This window comes from Terrapene carolina, unplaced genomic scaffold, assembly GCF_002925995.2.
Source record: "Terrapene carolina triunguis isolate 2854851 unplaced genomic scaffold, T_m_triunguis-2.0 Scaffold42, whole genome shotgun sequence".
Taxonomy (NCBI): domain Eukaryota; kingdom Metazoa; phylum Chordata; order Testudines; family Emydidae; genus Terrapene; species Terrapene triunguis.
Window position 1 is genome coordinate 45574642 of NW_020664393.1, and position 27268 is coordinate 45601909.

Below are 27268 nucleotides of genomic sequence, written 5' to 3' on the forward strand. Positions count from 1 at the left end.
CAGTCTGCAGACCAAGCAAGAGAGCAACAACCTTCAAATCGCCACAAAGCTGCCACTGATGTTGGTCATAGTTTATGTACCTCAAAAGTTGTTTCATGTTGTCATAGGTTTCCTTCATATGGACTGCATGACCAACTGGAATTGATGGCAAAACATTGCCATTATGCAGTAAAACAGCTTTAAGACTCGTCTTCGATGAATCAATGAACAGTCTCCACTCATCTGGATCGTGAACAATGTTGAGGGCTGCAATCACACCATCAATGTTGTTGCAGGCTACAAGATCCCCTTCCATGAAGAAGAATGGGACAAGATCCTTTTGACGGTCACGGAACATGGAAACCCTAACATCACCTGCCAGGAGATTCCACTGCTGTAGTCTGGAGCCCAACAGCTCTGCCTTATTCTTGGGTAGTTCCAAATCCCTGACAAGGTCATTCAGTTCACCTTGTGTTATGAGCTGTGCTTCAGAGGAGGAGGATGGGAGAAAATGTGGGTCCTGTGACATTGATGGTTCAGGTCCAGAAGCTGCATCCTCTTCTTCTTCCTCGTCTGACTCAAGTGAGAATGATTCTGGTGCATCAGGAACCGGCAGTCCTTCTCCGTGGGGTACTGGGCGTATAGCTGATGGAATGTTTGGATAATGCACAGTCCACTTTTTCTTCTTTGACACACCTTTCCCAACTGGAGGCACCATGCAGAAGTAACAATTGCTGCTATGATCTGTTGGCTCTCTCCAAATCATTGGCACTGCAAAAGGCATAGCTTTCCTTTTCCTGTTCAACCACTGGCGAAGATTTGTTGCACAAGTGTTGCAGCATATGTGTGGGGCCCACCTCTTGTCCTGATCTCCAATTTTGCAGCCAAAATAAAGGTGATAGGCTTTCTTAACCATAGTGATTATACTGCGCTTTTGTGATGCAAAAGTCACTTCACCACAAACATAGCAGAAGTTATCTGCACCGTTCACACAAGTACGAGGCATCTCTGCTCACTTTGGCTAAACAGAAATGTGTCCCTTTGCAAAATCAAACACTGACAAATAAGAGAGCACGACACTGTATGATTTCTAGAGCTGATATAGGGCAATTTGTTCAGCAGAGTGATGTAAGCTTCATTATGATTGCATCATCCATGACTTCTAGGAATAACATGATGCAATTCATATCATGTATGACGCAATACCAGCTTCAGATTGCATCATTCATTGTTTTGCCTAAAAAGCAAGTACTGTCCAAACCCAGTCATAGATTTATTTATATATCCAGTCAAAGATGTATTTTAGTCATTTCTGGTTTAAATTGAGATCCCTTCCCTTTATAACTCACTTATCCTCCGCCATTCCCAAGTCAAGGGTCGTATATAATGACCCAATAGCATATCTTGAAAACTAGAGCCAATCAACAATTTTAAGCATCATTTTCATTCTCAGTGACCCAGAATTAGTAACGTTTGACTACATTTATTTCAGAAGCATTTTGGCTGTAGAGCAGTGAATTGGAGGTGCTCTCACTCCCCCTATAATATATGTGTGTGTGTGTATTGTTGGGAATATCAGGTGGGAAAGTGAGTCACACATGCACCTAATTTAGTCTTAATCAGCTTTTACCTTTATTTATAAAATTTCAGACAAAATGATTGCCACTTATAGTGTCTGAACATATATTTATGCCAGATGATAAACAGATAAGACAGAATGGGTAGGGACCAAAGTTATCAAATTATGGAGTACCAGGAAGTTCTCCTGTATTTCATGAGGTTTGTTGCTGCCTCTGGTTCTTGAGTCTCATTCCTTCCATTTCTGGTCTGGTATATCTCCAATTTTGGTCTCACTCACCTGACTTCCTATGCATATCCACATTATAAATTCATTAGTATTTCTCCAATCAGCGTTAAGCATTGTATTCTGCATAACCAGTACAATGCATAAGGAATATTGCTTTCCTACTTACAATTGTTGACTGATATCTTTTTAAATGTTGTCTGTTTATACAAAAAAATAGTTGAGAGATGGATCCTGAGTTGATTTGGTGCAATTAATAGTTTGGGGTCTTTTAAAGGGCAATTTTTGGATGTAGGCTCATTTTTAGTGATTATTCATGTTATAAGTTCATATGAACCCATTATCCATCAGTTATAACATCTCTAAGAGAAATAATCTTCTCCATCAGGAGCTGTACTATTCTGTCTGATTGTATTCTCCTGAAAAGAAGGGTTCATGCATAGCTGCTCACTGATAAAATCTTCTCCATCAGTAGCTGCACTTCTCTACCACCACATGTTCTTCCATCACTGCCTTTAGCCAAACTTGTGCATACACCCCTTACCAAACTACCATCTCTCAACACCACCACCTATTAGACCAGCATCAACAAGGACTGCTGTTGGAATAATAATCTGATAAAGAGGTATGTGCAAATAGATGGAAGACAGGAAAAGTTAAGGTTGCTGTGCATAATGCATGGTGTATGTCAGTGTAGTATGGTGAGAGTCCATCAGTGGAGGAGTAGAGGGTGTATGTACTGTTACGTTGCTTAATTTTTTATTTCCTTGCATTAGTGGGTTTGTATTAAGCATGTTATATGTGTAGTATAGGTTATATGTGTAGAGGTGAACAGTGAGGTGGCAAAATTTGCAGATGGCACAAAATTGCTCAAGGTAGTTAAGTCAAAAGCTGACTGCAAAGAATTACAAAGGAATCTCACAATACTGGGTGACTGGGCAACAAAATGGCAGATGAAATTCAGTGTTGATAAATGCAAAGTAATGCACATTGGAAAACACAATCCCAGCTATACATACATAGTAATGGGGTCTAAATTAGCTGTTACCACTCAAGAAAGAGACCTTGGTGTCATTGTGGATAGTTCTCTATCAGAAAACATCTGCTCAAAGTGCAGTACTAGTCAAAAAATCTAGCACCTAATTAGGAAAGGCATAGGTAATTAGACAATAAATATCCTAATGTCGCTATATAAATCCATGGTATTCCCATACTTTGAATACAGTGTGCACTTCTGGTTGCCCCATCTCAAAAAATATATATTAGAAATGGAAAAGGTACAGAGAAAGGCAACAAAAATGATTAAGGGTATGGAACAGCTTCCACATGAGGAGAGATTAAAAAACTATCATTGTTCAGCTTCAAAAAGAGATGACTATGCGGGGATATGAAAGAGGTGTATAAAATCAAGAATAGTGTGGAGAAAGTGAATTAGGAAGTTTTATTTACACCTTCACATATTACAAGAACTGGGGGCACCCAATGGAATTAATAGGCCAGAGGTTTAAAACAAACAAAAGGAAGTACTTCTTCACACAGTGCATAGTCAATTTGTGGAACTCATTGCGAGGGGATGTTGTGAAGGCCAAAAGTATAACTGTGTTAAAAAAAGAACTGGAGAAGTTCATGGAGGATAGATCCATCAATGGCTATTAGCCAAGATGGTCAGGGATGCAACCCCATGCTCTGGATGTCCCTAAGCCTCTGACTGCCAGAAGCTCAGAGTGGACAACAGGGGATGGATCACTTGATTATTGCCCTGTTCTATTCATTCCCTTTGAAGCTTCTGGCATTGGCCACTGTCAGAAGACTGGATACCGGGCTAGATGGACCATTGGTCTGACCTAATATGGCCATTCTTATGGTCTTACGTAACTCTTTCAGAACAAAGGAATTTTTTATTTGTATATTATTGCTCCTTTGACACAAGTATCCAATTCTGACAGTAGTGTTGCCCCTCAGCCAAGCAGAAACAGATATCCAGGGCTTTGCAGGTCAACATCCCAGTAGAGGAGAAATCAGTGACTTGGAGTCTTCATGTATTCTAAGTATAAGTTACCGGTACTTTATTTTCACATATACGCCAATCCTGAAATGAGATGGGCAAACAGCATGTAGGGCAATCCCTTCTCCTGGGAATCTCAGCTTGACAACAATGCCCAGTTTCCAGGGAGAACTCTGCCTCAATAATTGACTTTAATCAGAGCCCAAGGCAGAGAGCAAACTCTCCTTCTGCTTTCTCTCTTTACTTTGTGTTGCTTATATGACTCACGGTAGCTTTAGCTGACCAGACTATCTGGCACCAATATTTTCATTATATAGAAACATACAAACCAGTGCACCAGGAAGTACATAATGAAAGAACCTACATATTTCAAACAGAGGTTGTTTTTAGAACAGGATGAACTGTTCACATGTAAATTTCATTAGCACCTCATTAGGCTGTTTTTTTTCCTTTCCTCCTTTTTTTAATAATAATAAAGCCCTGTGAACCAAAATTCTGTTCTGACTTACACTTTAATTATGTTGTTTAGTCAGTGCTAGATTTGTCCTGAGGTATTAAATGTTTTTGACAGTCAGCAAGCAGTAATTGCACCAAAAATCCAGCTTTTGTTTCGAGTTTACAGTAATAGGAGCAACTAAACTCTTGGCCATTTAAATAAGAACACAAGAGCCTGAAAAATAAACTAGAAGATTCTTATAAAAAACTACAGAGATTTGAGGAGCCTCTGATAATGGTTAGTCATCTGTAAAAAACAAGAGAGTAGCTGGCTTTCTACAATTCTTGCAGACGTTGTGGGAGCTATTCGCTCTCTCTGAGCCCAGCAATACTTGCTGTTTCTTTGTAGTCCTTTGAGATGTTGTAGATGAATCTCACCGGCTCTGTAGTTGACAGCTTTCCCCTGACGTGTAAACAGATTTGGTGATTTTCTTGCTTTCTCTGTAGTCTTGTTAAATGCAACTCAGGTATATTGGCTTTAAAAGTTACCCACAATTATTCATTACAGTTCTTGACTGTTTTACTTATCAACTCTTATACATTTGGTCAATAAAATAAGTAAACATGGTTATTGTTTTTATTTTTATGTAAAATATGTTGTAATAATTACATTATGTGTAGTAGGCATGATGATTCAGACAACCAAAACATTCTGTTGTAAATTGGACTTTTAACATGAGCCAAAGTGGATGCATCTCTGGGGAGAGTGTTTTAGGCTATTTTTTCTTGGAGCTATTGTGCATTTTTTAAACCAGAGATTGCTACTGGAGAAACGTTCAGCTCAGATGTAGTGAAGCCTGCAGTGATTTCAGCACTTTTGTACTATAGGTGGGAATTGCTCTTGGCAATGGTATTAAGAAAATAACTTGAAGTAAGAAAAGAGAAAACGTGGAGAAAATTAAGTGAAAAGTATGTGACACTGTAATTAATTAAATAATGTGCAAATACACACTATTAAAATTCATATTATACAAATGTTCAAACTGAAATAATTCTAAATTACTGTGGATTATAAACTAAGATTAATGTGTTTTCCATTTTCTTTTTTCTTGTTCAAAAAATATTTGTATAGCACCATAAATGTAGATGCTATTTAAGGACAAAACTAAAACATGTACATTCACTCTGAAGAACTTGAAATCCAAATAAGACAGGTGAGACAAATGCAAAAAAAGATTCATATATTCATAGGTGTTCACGCTAGAATGGACCATTGTGATCATCTGTCTGATCTATATAATACAAGCCATAGACCTTCCCTGAATAGAAACTTTGCTTAAGTAGAGCATATCTTTTAGACAAAAGTCCAATCTTGATTTAAAAATTGCCAGAGATGAGAATCCCGTACAACCCTTGGTAAATTGTTGCAATGGTTAATTTACCTTCACTTTTAAAAATAGTATCTTATTTTCAGTCTGAATTTGTCTAGGTTCAACTTCCAGTCATAGGATCTTGTTGTGCCTTTGTCTGCTAGACTGGAGTCCATTGTCAAATTTGTGTTCCCTATGTAGGTACTTATAATCTGTGATCATATCACCCCTCTTTCTTAAAATAAATAGATTGAACTATTGATGATAGATTCTCCTATTGTGTTTGATGGATGAGCTACACTCATTTATTGCGGGTCCTGAGATGAAACCAAAGGCCAGTATCAGACCTGCAGTCCTATCCACAAGTGCCACAGGTGAAGACAGTTGTAGATGAATGTGTGCTGCTTTTACCATTATGCCCCACACATCTCTTTTTGATTGCAGCAGTCCATGAGCTCTTGAAATCTTTCAGTGTGAAGTGGCAGAGCTGCTATCATCAGATTTTATCATGGGCTAAGAGCTCCCAGGTGTTCATGTCAACATTGCAAGATTGATGGTTGGTTGCAAGAGTGTCTTTGTAATGTTTTCTTGGTCTGTCCCTAAAGTGAGTTCTGATCTGTAATTCTCTGTGAAAGACAGCCTTCACTATTCCATTGTCAGACAAACAGACCACATGATCACACCATCTCAGCTGTATTATCACTATAAAAGCTTCAGGGCCTGTCATGTTGCAGCACTCAAGGACGTCAGTTTTTGGAAAGAAATCTTTCCATTTAATTCCCATTATCCACAGTAGACATCAAAGATGGAATTGGTCCAAGTGTTTTATGTGGAATTGATAAGTAGTTCATGTATCATAGAATCAAAGACTAGGGTTGGAAGAGATCTCAGGAGGTCATCTAGTCCAACCCCATGCTCAAAGCAGAACCAACACCAACTAAATCATCCCAGCCAGGGCTTTGTCAAGCCAGGCCTTAAAAACCTCTAAGGATGGAGATTCCCCCACCTCCCTAGGTAACCCATTCCAGTGCTTCACCACCCTCCTAGTGAAATAATGTTTCCTAATATCCAACCTAGACCTTCCCCACTGCAACTTGAGACCATTGCTTCTTGTTCTGTCATCTGCCACCACTGAGAACAGCTGAACTCCATCCTCTTTGGAACCCCCCTTCAGGTAGTTGAAGGCTGCTATCAAATCCCCCCTCAGTCTTCTCTTTTGCAGACTAAAGAAGCCCAGTTCCCTCAGCCTCTCCTCATAAGTCATGTATCGCAGCCCTAGAGGAGGGTGGTGGTGACGATGGTGTGGTAAATATCAATTTTTGTTTGCAGTCTGACATCCTGTTCATTTCAGAGGCCATGCTGAAGTTTTCCAAAGCATAGCTGGCTGCACCAATGTACTTTGTAAGATCATCATCATTAATAGAATCTCGTGAAATGACACAGCCAAGGTAGCAACATTTTTCAATGACTTTGAATGCTATATTGTCAGTGGACACAAATGGAGAAGTTGCAATACTTTCTGGTTGAGACTGGATCATGACATCTATCTTTAGGCTGATTGTTAAGAAAAAACATTTTGCTGCATGCGCAAAAAGCAGTCAATGAGAAACTGAATGTCCTTGAGGATATGGGCCAATAAAGCACAATCATCAGCGAACAGTAATTCATGAACAATTGTCTTCAAAACTTCTGTCTTTGCATGCAGATAATGCAAATTCAGGACATTTCTATCTATATAGTATCGCATGTAAATGCCATAATCAGTGTCTCTGAATGCATCTATTAGAACTGCTGTAAACACGATGCTAAATAAAGTTAGCACAAGAACACAGCCTTGTTTTACTCTACTGGTAACAAAGAGTTTTGAGAAGCAGCCATGGTCAAGGACATGAACTGCATTCCTGCATGAAAAGATTTAATAATATTTCGTAGGAACTGAACTTGTGGAGGACAGTCCATAAGCCATCTCAGTTTACAGAATCAACGGCCTTAATAAGATCAACAAAAACTACATATAGATCTTGATTCTTCTCACAACATTTCTCCTGAATTTGCCAAAGTGCAAAGATTATATCTGAAGTACCATTCCCAGCACATTGGCTTTCAGGCAGTATCTTCTCTGCAAATTGATTAGTTAGCCAGTTTAGCAAGACTTGCTCGAGTATCTTTCCTGCAGTAGCAAGAAGCGAGAGGCCACAATGTTTACCTCAAGAAGTGTACTTGCCTTCCGATTTGTAAAGGTGAATAGTGTTGACAACTTTAAGTTCCCATGACACAGCCTCCTTTTCCCAAAACTTTCAATAGCGGTCATTGAGCTTCCTGATCAGCTCATGGCCCTCATATTTGAAGATCTCTGCAGGGAATACAACCTGGACCCACTGCTTTGATGTTTGATATTTGCTTGACAGCTTTCCATACTTCAGATATGTTCAGTGGAATTGAGAGTTGGTCTTGAATTGGAAATTGTTCAAGATCATCAGGCACTGGTGCTGACATTGGGGTCAGGCAGTTCAGAATTTTATTAAAGTGTTCAGCCCATCTTTTCAGAATTTGTCCATGACTGGTCAGCAACAGCGACTCATCTTCATTCCAAATATGGCTGATACCATTAGAATGTGTGCTGTACAAGGTCTTCAGCTCATCAGAAAAACATTTGAAGTCTTTTTGGTCTGCCGCTGATTGAAGCTACTCAGCTTTCATTTTCCATCAGCTGTCCTTCAAAGATTGAGCTATAAATTATGTAAAGCTAAATAGAGGGCAGCAGTACAGGAAATGGAGAACATTAGGATTATTGATGATGAGAAGAAAGGATTACTTTTAGCGATGGATTTCAAGAATGGAGTTGAAGGAACTGATGTTTGGCAGATAAAGAGAGGGGGAAAATTTGAAGCATAGTGGATTCCATGTTAAAGATCTGAGGGGAAATCCTGGCTCCACTGAAGTCAGTGTTGAAATTTCTATTGACCAGTGGGGATAATATTTCACCTTTGAAGCAGAGTGGGGAATGGGAATGAAAGGAGGAGAAGTAAGCCAGAATGATTGAGTAGAGAGCATTGGCATGGGGATAGGTAGACAGGCACAATTATGAAGGGCTTCGTAATTGAGCGTATAAACTTCAAATGTGACAATTAAACTGAGAGAAAACATTGGAGAGATTGAATGAAGAGGTCTGCTGTGGTTGGAGGTGTGTGTTTGTGAGAGAGAATGAATTTAGCAGTAACATTTTGGTCAGACAGAAGAGAAAATAGTTCATTATGGACAAATATGGAAGACGGTAATTTCCTTTCTTCGCACACAAGTTGTTTGCTTCATTAAATATGTTTCGTTTTCTCTTCTGGAAAACAACATTACTTGTTATTATTCCTAGCCCAACTAAACCACTAATTTTAGTCAGTTTAAATCAAAATATATATTTTTGGGGGAAAATATTAATATAATAATTTAAATTAAATTTAAATTTATTTCTTCATTTCTTTTAGTTTCTCTTCACCTTTCCTTTTGTGAGTTTGAATGCAAAATATTATTTCATAGAAGCATTTGTGTTTTTATACATTACGGCAGAAAAGATTGCTTGAAGAAAGGTTGCTTAAGAATTTCCATAGTAATCCCCTTTTTGAGCTGTTCAAAATGATCTGGAGCTTTCACTTATACGTCTGAAATTTTCCAGGTATTTCGAGGCCTGACTTCTTTTTGAAGATTAATTTTATTAGGACAGTTTGAGTAAAAATGATTCAGCCACTTGGGAATAAGAGGAAAGCAAAAGAAATACACTTTTTCTGTTATGAAAAAAACAAGCTGTATGATGTTTTTTGAACAACTTCTGTGCTGACGTAACTCAGGGTCTAAAGTTGAATTTTGGCAATGAAACCACCCATGCTGAGTGTGACATTTTTGAGTGCTCCTGTGAAAAATTGGTTTAGCTTTGAATGACATTTTTGACCATTGGTAGCTATACTTCATGCAGCCTTAATATTTTCTTAATATATATATATACTTGTGCTTATGTTTTTTTCCCCTCTCTCTTTGTAATATTTTCCTTCTCCTTTAGGGTTTGATCCTGCACCACTGAAGTCAATAAAGTTTTGTCACTGGTGCAGGATTAGCCCCTTAGTTATCTCAATTAGCATGTCAGTATTCAACAAAACAGATAAAAACTTTTTTGCGATGTGTTTTTAGCAATATTTGTTTTATTTTTGTCTCATTTCCAGTATAATTCTGTATGATATACTTAACTAATTAGTCCCGTATCTTTTGTAGCATGCATTCTTTGTATATCCCATTTGTTACTAGTGCTGAAACCCTCATACCTCTGAGGCATCGACTATATCAGTGGGTCAAAAAGAAGCCTCCTCTCCAGGGCCGCCCGGAGGGGAGGGGGGGAAAGTGGGGCAATTTGCCCCAGTCCCCACGAGCCCTGGCCTGGCGGCGGTCAGGGTATTCGGTTAGGGCCCCCCGCTGCCGAAATTCTGCCGAGTGAGTACAAGCGCCGCAGCCAGAGCCGGAATCGGGCCCCATGCCCCTAAGAGGGCCCCGCAACATCCTGAAGGAGCTGCTGCCGAAGTCCCGCCACTGTCTTTGGTGGCAGCAATTGAGCTGTCGCCGAAGACAGCGGCAGGACTTCGGTGGCAGCTCCTTCGAATCGGGCCCCGCGGTGCCTAAAGCCGGCCCTGGCTGCAGCTCCCTCGCTTTGCCCCAGGCCCCCTGAATCCTCTGGGCAGCCCTGCTCCTCTCTGACACTGCATTATACTTTTCTCAGCTGGATGCAACATTTTACATAATATACAGCCTCACCAGATTATTAATAAAGCCATATTTCCATTTGCTTTTTAATAAGGAGTATAAGTAGAGATTGCTTGGCTGATTCTGGGATAAACACATGTAATTGCTCCAGAAAGCCTGGACACAGCTGTTGTGGAACATGAAAAGATGCCTTTTTTTGTTATTTTTTTTTCTGGCACTATTCATTTCCATCTCTTTTAAAAGGTGTCTCTGTAGATGGGGTTTTTAGTACATATAGAGTAATTTACATCTCCAGGGCAGTAAATTCAGCATTCCAAGGAATGCTACTTTTGAAGAGTATGTCTAACATATTCAGACACCAGAACACTGCTTATTATAATTTTAGTGCAGAACTTAAGCATGTGTAATGAGGTTTCATCTTTGTAGCCTCAGTATGCACCCAGGGAAAACACATGAAAGAACTAAATCAGTGAGCATAAGAATAACTTCTTCAAATTCTTCCTCTTCTTTATTTATTCCTTGTGATTTTAGTGTTTGTTTGACTGGTGTTGTTAGCTACCAGTTTCTATCCATGATTATGTTCTTTCATTTCAATATATACATCCTTTTTTTTTTCTTTTTGAGAACTAAGTCGTCAATTAACATTTCTAAAAAAAACAGATATAACTGAATGGTATTCTCCTCAAAGGGAATGTTTCTGTGTCTAGAAGTGACTCTTGTTAGTTCATAAAAAGAACCCAAACCACTCTTTTTATCTTAGCTGTACAAGTACTATCATTACATCGGTCTCCTGTGAGTTAAAATAGAGTTTGTGTGATAAATTCCCCTCAGACAAAAAAGCATCCCATTTATAACTGCCTGATTATCAAAGCTGCCTTTCTTTATGCTTCTTGTACTAAATGGTTCACTTCCCTTTCCCCAATCCCCCCATTATCTCTGCTTTTGGTTTTGACGTACCACTTCAGTGTCCACTACATCACTCCAGATCTAGTGCAATATATTTTTGCATTCTGAAATTGTTTATTAGCTCATTGAATGTGAGCGACTAGCTTTTGTGTATTTGGGGATCAGTTGAACTCAACTTTTTAATTTATAGCACACCTGCAAACAGTGCACAAGAGTGTTTGACAATCAAACAAATTCAGAGGAAGCTAGAGAATGGTTAGGAGAGAAGGAAAATAAGTGGAGGAGAGGAGATGCATACAGAAGAAGGCATCAAAGAGGAGGAGAGGAAAGCAAAGAGAAGACAACATGTAAAAATATTTCTCAGTATCTTGATATTTTTAGTAAGTTTTGTGTCAACACGCTGAAGTGAATTGGATAGTCACAGCCAACACCTCCTATCAGTTAAGGAGAAGAAATACAGCATTAAATTCAGAAAATATTGGATCTACCTAAGTCACTTGGCATATTGTGTTGACACATCAAAAGACAGGAAAGTGTTAGTATGATAGGATGTCAGGTTCTAGGACCTTGCATCAAGAAAGAAAGAAACTTGAATGAAGTGATTTTTTTAAATTGTTGTTTACATTTTGCTGTGGATACAGTCAGGACCGGATTAAGGCATAAACTAATTAACTAAAATTTTAGGCCCTCACAGGGCCTTTTAAAAAAAAAAAAAAAAAAAAACGGACTCCATTTCAAATTTTATCAAAATCAGTTGATAACTAAAGGAGATATGGGGAAAATAAGATTCTTTCTAAATATAGACATTTTTGTTCAAATATGACAAAAATATACTCATCTGGGTACACAAATATCCTTACCCTATCCTTCACTAATTGTTCATTATGGACAGGTGGGAGGCCAGGTCTGAGGAAAAAACATAATTGCACTTGTAAAATTAGTATTTCTATGAGTAAGTTTGCTATCAGTCTCCTAAATGCAGTATTTTGTTGGCCAGCTGCTACTGGTAAAATTCTGACCCTGTCTTCATAACTTATTTAAATAAATAAGACAATTGTTGTTCCTAAACTCCTCTATGGATGTGAAACCTGGGTGACCTATCGACAGCCCCTTAAGAGTCTGGAGAGGTACCACCAATTATGCCTCCAGAAGATCCTTTGCATCAAGTGGCAAGATTGCTGCACTAATGCCAGCATCCTCGCTGAAGTCACTAGCATTGAAGCAATGATCTTCATGCACCAACTTCGCTGGGCTGGACATTGTGTGCTGATGCCAGACTCTCACCTTCCAAAACAAGTCCTCTACTCTCAGCTCACCCATGGTCAGAGATCTCGTGGTGGTCAGAGGAAATGCTACAAAGACACACTGAAAGCATATCTTAAGAAAACTGATAAGGACATCACAAGCTGGGAGGAGCAAGCCATCAACCAACCCCATTGGCGCCATATCCTCCGTCGGGCAGTGGCCCGCTACAAGGAGAAGCGCCTTGCCCTCGAAGCTGAAAAGAGAGAGAAGGAAGGAAAACGAAAGAACTTTCTCCCAACAGGCAGCTGGTCTGCCACAAAATGTCTGTACCAACTGCGGGTGGATTTGTGGTTCCAGGATCCGACTCCTGAGTCATCTCAGGACCCATATGTAAATCCGTGGTAGAGATTATCCTCGAATCGAGGGATTGCCCATCATCATCATCATCATCATCAAATAAATAAATAATTGCACTGCCAATAAAATCAGGAAAAATGTGAGGTCGGAGACGGCAGTGTTGTGAAACAATCCTGCCAAACTCATACTTGTATGAGACTTGTCTTAGGAATGATGTCATGTATAGCATCCCCCTTGGCTGGTAAGAACCGGAAGGCCGCCATCTTTTGTTTATGGGTCCAGCATGCTCAGTCATATAGTGCCTTCACTCCTGTTTTTCTTCGTTTTCTTAAGTGTTAGTGTGTTCTTTCTTCTTTTGATCTGAACGTACGTACAATTGTCTATTTTAGTGCGCATGCTGCTTTCTGCCTCATGTGCTATCCATGCTTCACATGATTGAGTTTTCAGGTGATCATCTTATGGACTTGGGTCGAGTGGATCTTGAGGAGGATAAATTTGTGTTGGCTTCCCTCCGTCAGTTTCGGGAACCTTCGCAGTAAATATCAGAGAGTGCTGATGAAAGGATACGTAGAGGGTTTTGAGAGAAGTGAAGGAAGATTATATATATATAAGTACTCAGAATATTGATATATATATATATCAATATTCTGAGTACTTGGTGAGCAAGATATTTCAAATTGTGTGTATATATTATTTATAGGCTATTAAAGCCTATAATATTCATTATATTTGCTTGAATGTAGGCTAGTTTTTCTCACTTTCTCAATGCCTGTCTAGAGATTACCAGTCTTTTTTTCTGGTAAATTCGATCTTTTGCACATATAGCTTGTTATCACTTTGTGTGTTTGAGGTGTTTGCTTGCAATCAATTAGTGGTCCTGGGGGAGACAGAGGATAGAGAAGCGAATGTGAAGAATGATAGCTTTCCTTGCAGCATTTTCTAGGCAGACATCTGCCCTAAGCATTCTCTGCATCAAAAGTGACAAAGTCCGTAGCTTATCTTTTGAGGACATCATCAATGACTTTGCTCTCCAAAAATCACAATAGAAAATGTTTTAAATTTCAGTGTTAAAATTAATGTGATGTGTAAACAGACATACTGTAGGTTGTACTGCTTCCATTAAGTAAGCTGGTCTGTGTAACTGTAACTGCTTTTGTTTGCCGTGGATATAAAGTTTTCGTTAGATGAAAATATGTTAATTTGAAACTATTTTATAGTGCAAACAGGCATATTGCAAGATGTGTTTTAGTTAGATTATTATTCTATTTTTACAACTTTGCCTTTGTATATATACAAATATAAAGCTTTCATGTTTATATATTCAATGTCCTTTCTGTGAAAATAATAAATTAAATTTTTTATGGTATAGGGCCTCTTATATTTGACATAGTTTAGGGTCTCAGAATGTCATAATCCGGCCCTGGATACAGGCTGTATATATATATTTATACAGAGCAATAAATAAGACAGCTGTGAGTTTTACACCTGCAATAAAATGATTGAAGTATATATGTAAAAGAAATTGCATACACCATACATTCCACCACATCCAAGAGTTACTACTTTTTCTTCAGATAGACAGTTATGCAAAATGCTCTGTTAAAATTAACAGAATATAAATATAAATTGCTAATCATGAAATATTTTATATGAGACCTTAATATTGTATACTGGTTCTTTACACTTCAGGGTCTCTTCATTGCTAAATTTTACCTCTTTCTCCCTACCTTTTAAAAAAAAATGTAGAAAAAATAAGCTCAATTTAGGAGATGGAGAGAGTAGAGATCCTCGTGTTTATCCTTTTTAGAATCTGTACAGGACTCAAATACAGTGGTGATGAGTACAATATAAATACCTTGACTGATAGGTAGATAACAGGTAATGTACTTCTAACAGATCATTTATTCCAACATCCTTCATGGTGGCAGTTAGTGTGATTGTATCTGGCTGAAGAACATACTACAGTATCTTCAAATGTTATACTAAAGATGAGGCCAATATTGTCCAACAAAAGCAGATCCATGTGCTGTGATTTATACATCTGTTTACATTAGTATTACCAGCATCACACCATAGTGTTTATTACTATTCTAAATTAGTAATAGTTATTTATTAATAATATAGTGTCATGGATTTGCATGACTTTTTATAGAACAAATAAAGACACAATCCCCAAAGAGCTTACAATACAATATGCCTCTAAGACAGTGGTTCCCAAACTGGGGTTCGTGAACCCCTGGGGGTTCACGAAGTTTTACAGGGGGTTCTTGGGAAAAAAATCCCTAATGGTGGACAGAGCTGTCCATAGGGACCCCGGGAAGCACGAGGCAAGCAACCCGGAGCCTCTGGACTTCCAAGAGCTAAGCAGATCAAAGCAAGCATATCTATCACACTGAGGAGATTTAAACTTCAAAACTCCTTGTAAGAAATGGAAAGGGAGGTGGATATTTTTTGCTGTTTTTAAAATAAGCAGCTAGTATTGTTTTTAAAATTATTATTATGAACTAGTTTGAGCTTTGTTGAAATGTGCATTGTTTGCCTGGACTGCTCAAGACCTGAATGCTTGTGTAGGAGGAACTCTTTGAGTTGGCTTCTTAAATACCTTTATGCTGTTTCACATCTGATACTCCTTGATGAAACATAGGAGCCTTGTTTTATAACAGGCTTATTCAAAGTGATACAAGCTACGAAAGTGAGATCTTGGAAGAGTGTTGCTGTTTTCATAATGTAATAAAAATACTGTAATGATAAATAATAAATAATAATAAATAGTGTGTAATAAGCATGTCATAAAAACACATTTTATATTTCCAAGATCACTTTTTTTATAATTTATACTCAGGTAAAGTAGAAAATCCCTGGAAATATTCATTTTTAGGAGGGGGTTTGTGAGACTTGACATTTTAGTGAAAAGGGTTCACTGGTTCTTAAAGTTTGGGAACCACTGCTCTAAGACAAGGATGATGCAGAGCCTGTTATTACTTGGGGAGGTGGTTACTGGCTTCACCTTCTACTCGTCCCACTCTGCCATCTTTGGAGTGTTTTATATCCCAGGAGTGAGTGCACTGAGGGAGCAATCCCTGTGCTCAGTTATAGCCCTTTACTGCACAGGAACACATAGGGAGGGGGCTTCATCTGCCCTTTCACCCATTGAACACCCAAGAGCAACAGGGCACAGGCTGGCCCCTAAGCTAGTATTAAATATAGTAAGTAACATCAAACTGATATATTAGCTACATTTTCAGAGTATATCTGCAAAAATGAACATTAAATTGTGCATCTAATTTGCATGACTCATTACTATGATTTCAAGCACGATCACAGGAATGGCATATGTAAATGACCTATTACCCATCCAAAGTCATCTTCACGCTTATTTACTGCAATAATAGGTAAAATATTAAAAATTAGGTGTGCAAATAGAGATATATATTTTGTACACACTTGTCCACAACTTTCTTTCTAAAAACATGCCTTAGTATGACTTTAGAGACTGTAATTAGAAGAAAAGCTAGGTTATTCACTTTACAGTAAGTTAAATTTATTGGAGATGCCTTTGACCACATGGATTCCACCATAGGTGTGTGTGTCTCATGCACATGAGCCCAGAATTCTGTATTTAGCAGTGTCCATATGAGCTGTACATTGTTGTGCCCCTACAGTGAGGGCATAAAAAGCAGAGTAGCCCCAACAGCCACTCATTTCCTTCACTAATCTAGAACTCCAGAGAAGGACTCTATATCAGTGAGGTAGGCTGATGGATCATGTAATCCATGTGTGTGAAGGCATTGTGAAGCATTGGTGACCAACATTTACCCCCCCAGGAGGTAGGTGATTGGAGGCACCTGATCTAGAAGCTGTGACAGTGCAGTAGTGAATGGTAAACATATAAACCAAACTTCATGTAACTGCCCTACAGATTTTATAAGGTGTTAAATGAGCCCTAATAAAATGTGCCCTAAATTGAAAGGGAACAGGTAATTTATTCAAAGAGCAGACAATCCTAATGCAGTCTATAACTCATTTAGAAAGTCTTTGAGAGGAAACAGCCTGACCATAAGACTAGTCACGAAGAACCAAAAAAGTATAGATGATTTACGAAAATGCTGAATTTTAGAAAGATTAAAGGACATAGCTCTGAGAAGATCTAGTTTGTGGAGTTTAACTTCATGATCCTCCTGCAGAGATTAAGGGGGGGGAACCTGGTAGGAGTATAAACTAATTTATATGAGAGTCCAAGACAAGTTTTTGTAATAATTTTGGGTAAGCATCACATGCTTAACTTGTGGAAACATATGAGTCAGACCTTTTATAAATCTAGAAACGGTAAGGTCAGAAATAAAAGTGTGATTGTTCAGAGGCAGATTATATTCTGATATAGCAACCAAGTAGATTCTTACTAAATTAACTGAAAGTCTAGCACATTTTAAAATCAATAAATAGTTCAAAATAATTGATACAGAAGAGCTGAGGGGTTGAACATGATTCTGAATACGCCACAAAGAGAAGTATCAGAGGGATGTGTTTCCCTTTTGCTTGATATAGCCTTCTGGTAGAGGTTTTTCTGCTTCTATTCTAAATCTGTTTTATAGCTGCCAAACAGGATTTGTTCAGAGGCCTCAGCCAACCAGCTTCCATGTTCAGATAAAGCATCAGACGTTGGCTTTGGGAAATTATTTCCAGTATGTTCAACGAGGTGGGCTAATTGATAGGTGTCACAGGTTAGAGTACCAGAAATGGTGTGTCCAGGCTGGACCTATTATTATCACATTGACCTTGTTTTGGTGAATCTTTCAAGCAATTCTGGGAATTAATGGAATGATATGAATGCCAAAGGGAGGAGAGAAGGGGTAGAGATCCTCTATGACTGGTCCATGATCTTGACCATGGCCTAAAATGTGTTACCTATAGCCTGATGAGAAGTTGCTGTCACAGTAGATGAAAGAGAACCCCCACCCCTTTCCCTAGAAAAATGGGGAGCTTTCTGTTGGTATTGATATAAGGAAGGTGGAGACCATTGTTTACAGAATGAATGGGTGTGGTTTGCTCATAGGCAAGTTTGATTTCTAGATTTGGGGGGGGGGGCAAAGGGTGGGAGGATGGGTCAGAATGCATGGGGGTTGAGCAGATGGGGGGAAGCTCCCCGTACAGGGACCCCTCCCTCGGTGGCTGAGGAGTGATGGGGCAGGAAGCGGGAGTTGGGGGGGTGCAGAGCTTCCTCCTGCAGGGGGAGGTTCCTGGGCATAGGTCTGATCCGGCATTGGCTGCTCCATGCAGGGGAAGAAGAAGTATTTAAATTTAAAACCATGCTCTGAAGTGTCTCTAGCCTCTGTTTTCCAGACGTCGGGAATGGGCGACAGGGGGATGGATCACTTGATGATTAACTGTTCTGTTCATTCCCTCTGAAGCATCTGGCATTGGCCACAATTGAAGACAGAATACCGGGCTAGATGGACCTTCGGTCTGACCCAATATGGCCGTTCTTATGTTCAGACCCTGCCCCCCCCTAATCTCAGCCCATGGGTTTGCTTCATCTTCTGAGGTGGCCTGTATAGAGACCAGAACATTGCCTTAGAATTCTTCAGAGAGTGCAGTGCCTCAACTGTTTTAGAGTTAAACAGATCATGGCCCTGAAAAGGCAGGTCTTCAATAGTGACCTTAATCTGTTTAGAAATTTCTAATGACTGCAACCAGAATGTTCTTCTCATAGTGACCAAAGTGGCCATTGATCTGGCTGCAGTGTCAAAGGCACCCAATGAAGCTGTCTTTGCCACCAATTGGCCTTATGAAGTCACTGTTCTCAGTTCATCTCTGATCTCCTGAGGAACTTTCTGAGATAGTTGCAGAACTTTGTGCCATTGCATAAAATCATTCATATTCATTAATACTTGGTAATTGGCTATATAAATCAGCAAACTAGTAGAAGAGTAATCTTTCCTCCTCAGGAGATCCATCTTCTTGGGCTCTTTATCCGTGGGTGTAGACCTAGGAGGCTCAGGTAATTTAGATTTCTTATGAGCTTCTGTTACCACCAAAGATCCAGATACTGGGTTTGTGAAAAAGTACTCAACCCAACCTCCTTAGGGTGGGTACTTGGTATATGCAATCTGCTCTCTTATATACGGTTGATATAGAAGTCTCTTGAACAATTTCTTGGGGAATTTCAGGGTGTCCACCATTCTTCTAAGGAGGTCTTGGAAGGCCCAGAACTCAACTTTAGTGGATGTGTTGTAAAGAGCCACAGTCTTGTTGGGTGATACCAAAGGACTGGGGCTGTTCCTCCTTCTCCTCCACAAGGTCTTTCTTCCTCTCTGATAAGAGGTCTTATTCTCCAGATTGTAGTAATTTCCAATGGAAAGACTGAAGGCCCATAGCAGGATTCTTAAGAGGAGGTGATCTTACTCTGGACCTTGATGTAGAGGAATAAGGAGCAGGTGAGAGAAGCTATGGGTTCAAAGGAGACCAATAAGGCCAGGTCTGGATTCCATAAGGAAAGGACTGTAGTGTCACAAAGGTGGGAACCATGTTGTCTGATGTCTGTGGAACATGAGACTTGTGGTAAGGAAGACTCCTTTCATGGCACTCCTGTGAATTAGTGTGGGTGAGAGGGAAGAGCTGCTAGAGTGGGACTTCTATTGCCATGCAGAGAAGAGGATGCTGATGAGTAAAATTCCTCTAATGGAGGAGCAGATCCCCATGGAGTAGAAACAGAAGAGGCTCTGATATTAAGCCTTGGAGGGAGATACTAACACCAATGAGAATGAGTCGAAAGAGACGTTAATCTTCAATACTTTATGCTCTGGATGCAGTGGATAAAGGAGACACATCCAGCAGTGGAGATTCTGGTTCAGGAGTGATCATAAGGTCCAAAGATATGAATGCAGCTTTAACAGACAAAGGAAGCAGTACCGAGGATGACAATGGTACTGGGATCATTGGTACTAGAAGTGCAGTCTCTTAAGAAGTCTTGTCACAACATATACCAGTAACTCGGAGGCATACGATGATGACCGTGGTACCAAGAATGCAATGTCAGTCACTGAGGAAGTAGAATGCAGTACCAAAAGTAAAAAACACAATCCCCCAGCCTTAGAAAACACAAGGTACCAATGTGATTTTGTAAGAACCAGTTTAGGTAAGTCACCATGATGAACCTTGACTTCTTGGCCAATAAAACGAGTGAAATTGGGTGTCAAACCTCACAAAGAGACCTTCGATGTTTTGTGCTGTTGGCAGTAAAAGCACCTCACAAAGAGACCTTCGATGTTTTGTGCTGTTGGCAGTAAAAGCTACTGACTGACCTGAGGAGGGCTGGTGAGCAGACTCAGAGTGTTTGCCAGCAGCAGAAGTTTTCATAGTAACAGACTTATCACCTGGAATGACATCCCTTCTTGATGGAGCACCTGATGAAATTTGCTTCACAGCATGAAGACTCAGCTCTTGAAGGGTTATCTCAGAGTGAGACTGTGTGTAATGACCTCCATTAAAAATAATTTGAGACTAACCTCACAAGCCCCCTGTTTTCACTTAGAAAAAGAGTTACAAATAGCACCTTTACTAGGGATGTGTGACTCTCGCAGATTAAATGAGCTCTTTGTATATGCATCATTAGCAGGCACAGCATTCTAACAGGCATGGCACATTTTAAAGCCTGGTGACTTGCGCTCCACCATTGAACCTACTCATTGGTACATAGGTAAGGCTAAAGAAAAAAATGTGTTGGATTTGTAGTGAATGGGCTTAACTAAAACATATCAAACACACTACACTAAGACTATTAAACTAACAACAAGCCTAACTGTACAAGTGCAAGAAGCAGGAGGACACTGAGACTCATTCAGTTATGGTCCTGAATTACTGTCCATGGAAGGCTTTTGTTTCCTCTCCCGAGTGCTCTGTATCTGGAAGGACATGAAAATACCTGTATAGACTGACTCAGTCACAAGCTATTTTGGAAGACTTGAGCCTTCAGTTGTCATCATTTGCCAAAGTTTAGGCATCTCATCTTGGCTTATCTTGACTGTGTCCACCTACCATCTCTGAATCTGTTCTCAGACTCCAAACCCTTGCTGTCCTTTACAGTGTTTGCTTGGAATTGGAGTGGGAAACCAAGAGACAAATTCCCCAGCTGTCCAAGGTGCTGGTAAAGGAGAGGCAGCACAAAACAATTGTGATTTTGTTGGCTGCTTAATGACCCTGCTGATGATGTTTTTTCATATCTGACAAGCTTAGTAATGAGTGCTACCGGGATGTTTTCTGAGATCCCAGAAAAGCTCCCTCAAGGCCCTGTGCTCTGCAACCTTCTCCATATCAGGTTAGCTGCATGATGGGAGTAGAAATGAGTCATTTGTTAAAACAAGATTTCTTCACCAAGGTAACAAAGTATCAGGACAACAGCAGAAAGGTTTCTACTTCTCTTTTACTCTTGGATTTGGACGATTCTTATGGTCTGGTGTGGCACCAAGGCATTACTCCTTTGTCTTGCTTCTTCCAGGATATTTAGTATTTCTTTCTTTCCAGTATTCAACAAGAGCCCAGAAGAAGAGTGATTCATACAGCAGTTCCTCATTGGGACTTTGTCTTCATCCTGCAGGTTTTGATGCAACCCACACATTTGATCTCTAAGGGCAGACTTCATACCTTCAAGATGGTCTTCCTTCCTTCAATGTTCTGAGACAGATCAGTCTTGAACAAGGCTTCAGGCTTGTCCTGAGCTTATAAGATGCCATTTGGCTAGAGAAGTCTCCATCAATTTACAAAGTGTGTAAGATTGCAGCGTGGTTCTGTCTTCTTTCCTTTATATGTTGTCACCAACTGTGCCTCTCCACTTCTCAGGATGCTTCCTTTGGCTGCAGGGTCCTTCTAGACACACAGTAAAGTAACCCTCCCTCCTGGAGAGCCTGCTTACTACATCCACTGTGTGCCCTTTAATCCACTGTTAGAGGATGGGAGGAGAGAGAGGTGCAACAAAGGAAAATTACTTACCAATAATTCAGTTTGTGATTATCTCCACTTCTCCCATCCCACTTCTCCCATCCTACATCTCACCCTTTCTCTTGGTGATGTGTTTGCTGCTTACTTGTTATTTCCCTCACTACTCTTGTACACAGCTTTCTTTCACTATGGCTCTGAAAGTCTTTCTAACTGGAGGAAGTGGGTTCTAAATCTTATGTAATCAGGAATGGGATTCAGAACACTGTATCCTTGATTCCAGTAGCTGGCACCGGTCTATCCTGTAAACCATTGTCATAAAATGGGAGAAGAGGAGACCTTAATAAATAGCATTACTGGTAAGGATTAGCCCTTTTTGATGGTTTTGTTTTTTTTACACAATCAGAATGGATTTTAGTTAAGTGATGTATGCCGTATACAGTAACATAAACAACCAAATCCGGTGCCACATATATGATAAATAAATCATGCCTGTGGAGCTCATGGAAACAGAACAACAAGGTCTATTTTATATCTAGATTATTTTCCTAAACTGTGAGGCAAGTATCAAGTATGTGACCTTCCCCCGCCCCTCAGCTTACCTTCTCTTCTCCCTTCCCTTCCAACTGTCTCCTCTTTCTCGTCCCCTGTCACAGACACACAAGTTTCTCATTTGCTGTCCTCCTCTAACCCCTCCATGTGCCCCAGTGACCCCATTCTATCTCATCTCCTAATCTCCTTCATGCCCATTTTCATTCCATATTTTACTCTTCTCCTTAATCTTGCATTCACAATACAAACATGATTTAGTTATTCTCATATTTAAAAAAAAAAAGCCCTTGACCACATTTGCCTCTCCAGCTATCACCCTGTCTCCCTTTCCTTTCTAATCTCATTGAATGTATTGTTTATAATCACTGTCTGGAGTTTCTATTCTCCAGTTTCACCCTAAACTGTCTTCAATCCAGCTTCCACCCATTGCATTCCATTTAAACCACTCTCACCAAAGTTTCTAATGACCTCTTCCTAGACAAAGCTCAGAACCAGTACTCCATCCTTATCCTCCTTGACTTGTCAGCAACCTTCAGCACAGTCAACCAAGTTCTCCTTCTAAAAATCTTTTCCTTCCTTGACTTCTGTGACTCTGTCCTCTCTTGGTTCTGCTCTTATCATTATAATTATTTCTTCAGTATATTCTCTGGAGGAGCCTCCTCATCCCACATCCAACCTTCTGTGCAGGCTCCACAGAGCTCTGTTCTTGGTCCCATTCTCTTTTCCCTCTACACCTCATCCATGGGTAATGTCAACTGCAAATATAAATTCAACTATCATTTCTATGCTGACGACACACAAATCTACCACTCTGCTCCAGACTTGTCTCCTTCAGTACAAACTAAACTCTCAGACTGTCTTTCTGATATCTACTTGTGGAGGTATAGCCATCAGCTCAACTTCAATGTGGTTAAAAGAGAGCTCATAATCTTCCCCCAAGCCCTATTCCAAGGCACCCTTTCCTAATCACAGTGTACAACACCACCATCCTGCCTGTCACTCAAGCCCATAGCCTGGGTGTCATCTTTCACTTGTACCTTTCTTTAGGTCCTCTATCCCAGCTATGTCTAAAGCTTGTTAATTCTTTCTGCATATCATTTCTAAGATATGGCCTTTATTACCCATTCACACTCTAAAACTCTTTCCCAGATTCTCATCACATCTCGATTTCTACAATATTCTTTTATCCGGCCTTGGCAAATACAAACTTGTCCCACTCGTATCCATTCAGAATGCTGCTGCAAAGAAACATTCTCCCAGCCCATTGTTTTGACCATGTCACCCCTCTTCTTTGAATGCCTCCACTGTCTCCCCCTTCTCTATCATATCGAACATAAGATATTGTCTTAACTTTTAAGGCCCTTCCTGACCTATCTGCACCCACCTATCATCTCACATTCACTATTGAAATATAGACTACCACCACCATGCCAGCCCCTATTGCCCACTTGCTATTTTTTTAAACAAGCACCATCATGCTTTCTCCTATGCTGCCACTCACACTTGAGAGGAGCTCCCCATAAACATCTACAAAGCTACTTCATTATACTCCTTCAAATCCCTCCTTAGAACTCTCCTCTATCATGATGCCTATAAAAAACTTGATAACAGCTAGGCTGCTGAAGTTACTAAGACACTGCCTATCATGCTGACCAGTAATTCTCATTGCTTCCTTGTACTCCTCTAACTATTTGTATCCATCTATTCTCTTTTGTCTTACACTTTAGGGTAGGGACTGTCTTTTTGTTCTGTCTTTTTACAGCACCTAGCACATGGGATCTTAGTCCTTGATTAGGGGTCTTAGTCACAATGTTAAGTAATAAATAACGTTAATAATAATTAATAAAAATGAGCCAATGAAAACCCGATTCCAGTCTCGTTTTCTGGTTGTTTACTTTTGATAGCCATCTGTATATTTTATTGTTTTTTTTTTCTGTACTGTTTGTTTCCACCTTTCATTTGTTTTTTCTTTGTTTTATTATTCACCTTTTCCATATCCTTTAATTTATGTCAGCATTCAGGGACTGTGCCAGACAGTTTCCTGGTATGTTTGGTAATCCTTCAGGAGACATGTTTGTAAATCTAACACACACAATTGTTAAAATGCATATAATGTATTATGAAATATTGGGGAAAAAATCAGAACATAGATACCAGCAGATGTAAAGAGATCCCTCCTGACAGAGAGACAAAAGATTAAAGAAAAACTGACCAACAGGAGACTAGTTGAATCAGAGACAAAATTTAGATGATAAACTATGGGCTTGTCTAAACAGGGAAAAGCCTGCAGTAGCTGGTGCAGAGTTGCTAGTGTGCACTAACTACTCCAAGGCAACTCCCTCTGTGGACACACTTACTGCACACTAAAAGTGTCTTTGTGTGCATTAGCTTAATGCACTTTAGAAGTGTACTAAGCTAAACCACCTGAGGGCACTCTTAGTGTACAGTAAGAATGTCCACATGGAGAGTTAGGATGGAGCAGTTAGTGCGATTAAAATTCACACCTTTGCTTAGTGTGCACTAGTTTCCTTGTGTAGACAAGCCCTTAAAGACATTTAAGATCAGTGTAATTCTTTGTCATCTATAAGAGATGATAAATATCAATATGTACAATGTGAATCTCATGGGTGATGTTTTAAAATTAAAAGTTAAAAGAACTGGTGGGGGGGTGGGGGAATTATATACACTTAGCTGAATAAAACTACTCTTGAATTGAAGGTAAATATATTGTGTGAGGAATTTACACTTTATTTCCTTTAATAACATTGCATGCCAACAAATTGCTAGACTTGCCAGTTTATCTCTTTTGACTAATGGGCATGTTAGGGTAGTAATCATTTGACCTGACTTGAATTTTGCATTCCAAAAAAAAAAAGAAAAAAGAAATGAATATTTGATTCTTCATGTTCGACCCAAAGAGGGGCTTGTGATTCTTTAGGGTTCTCGGTGAAGGACTGAGTTGAATGACCCAGGACGAGGGGAAATGGATACAACTCAATTTTATTATATGATGATAATTATAATAAAACATTAATGTTATGAATTCTTATTAACTTGCTACTATACTATGTAACAGATTTTAAACAACTATAATTACTATGTAACTAAATTTGTAACACTTGCAATTATTATGTAACTAACTTTAAAACACTTACAAGATAAGGGAAAGGAAACACATTAACAATTGATGCCTTTTTCAGCCTAACCACAGTATGGGGTAACAAGCAAAGTAACCACAAACAAAGCAATGATAGTTAACTAATTACTTACAACCATGCAGATAACAGCCAGATGGGAGAGCATATACATAATGAGTTCGAGCCGGCTATACGACACACGCTCAGGCTGGATTCGGGAGCGGGAGGGTCAAGCCCAAGTTGATCAGACCTGGACTGGCCGTGACGTAGATTTGTTTTCGGGACACCTCTAATTGCTATACAGGGGCGACTAAATATATAGGGTTTTCTTTTTAGAAGTTAATGTGGCACACGTTGATTGGTTTTTTAGTGCCCCATTGTCTTCCCCTTATTAGGAAGAACAATACAATACGGAAACTGCAGAAATGGCTTTTTGTGTGGTAACACTAGGGACACATCCCTCATAAGTTTCCTGTGATAAGCACTATGCCCTAATAAGGTCGTGCAGTCTATTGGGCCTCTTTCCTGGCTTCAGGTCCGCTGCAGGATTGCGAAGCGGCCTGGCCAAAACGAATGGGGGAGGTATAAGTTGTATTAACACTTCAGAACTCAGTTGGAAGGGACAAGCCAAATTTTCAAATATAAGAGTTTAAGTAGAACACATGTACACACATCTGGGTGGTAAACATTACACATGTGCGTGGTCACATCAGCACTTGGGTACATATGGTCTACTTGATTGTAAACTCATTGGGGTAAGGAGTGTCTTGAGATCTTTGTTTTGTATATTCTTATTATTAGCTTGTTTTATAAATCGGAGTGCTGAGTTTGGATCCAGTCCTGTTCCTCTATCTGTTAATGGGAGTTTTACCATTGGCTGCATTGAGTGAAGGATCACCACATTTAGTGCATAAGTACAATATGATTTAAAGACACCAAAAATTGAAAAATGATGCTGAAGTCTTCATTTATACCTCTGAAACATAGTAAAGGTTGTAAAAAGTCAAAAGGTATATTCATTTTTTTTCTTTTTCTTTCTTTCTTTTTTTTTTTAGCACAATGTCCAGCAAATGAAATCCGTACAGAATCATCTGGAGTGATCCTCAGTCCAGGTTACCCAGGCAACTACCCCAATTCTCAGACCTGCTCCTGGACTATTAAAGTTGAACCAAGCTATAACATCTCTATTTTTGTAGAAATGTTTCAGAGTGAAAAACAGTTTGATGAATTGGAAATATTTGATGGTAAGAGTTATTTAACTATCATCTGAATGCAAACAATGAATATAGATATGAGACAAACTCAATTTCCAGAATGCTGGTGCCATCAGACAATGATATGTTTGGAACGTCCAAATGACTATTCTGCTTCACATCTAAACTTTGGTACCCAGTGTTGTTTTCAATTACAGTATTTTTGAAAAAGCAGCTGATTAGTTTTGTTAGGCCTGTCCTATTAGATTAATGTAAAAAATGGAAACCTGAGTGGACAGTTTAATATCTCTTTAAAGAAATTTGATAAATAATTAAATGGTTTAATTGTAAACCTAAATATAAAAAAAAAAAAAAGTGTTATTCGATTCCCATAAATTTTACCATAAATTATTGCCACCTGTGTTTAGATAATAGTTTAGATAGAGAGCTGTTTTACTATTCTTAGGCCAAATCCTGTGCTGAGAAATCACATGCAACTCTTGCAAATCACATGTGGGCATCTGAGCACAGAATTTAGCACATTATCTTTGTAATGTTGCCATTCCTGGTGAGGCAATTCTCTTGGATTGAAATACCATATGTTTATATTCATA

At 39.3% G+C, this 27268-nt stretch overlaps 1 protein-coding gene across 1 annotated transcript in view; it reads left to right on the forward strand.

Annotated features, from left to right (window-relative positions):
* The window catches only part of CSMD1 (CUB and Sushi multiple domains 1), a 1543069-nt gene that overhangs the window by 1404288 nt on the left and 111513 nt on the right, over nt 1-27268 (forward strand). The window contains exon 47 of the mRNA XM_029912248.1: nt 26517-26705. Within this exon, the coding sequence (XP_029768108.1) occupies nt 26517-26705 (189 nt within the window). The remainder of the gene's footprint in view (nt 1-26516; nt 26706-27268) is intronic.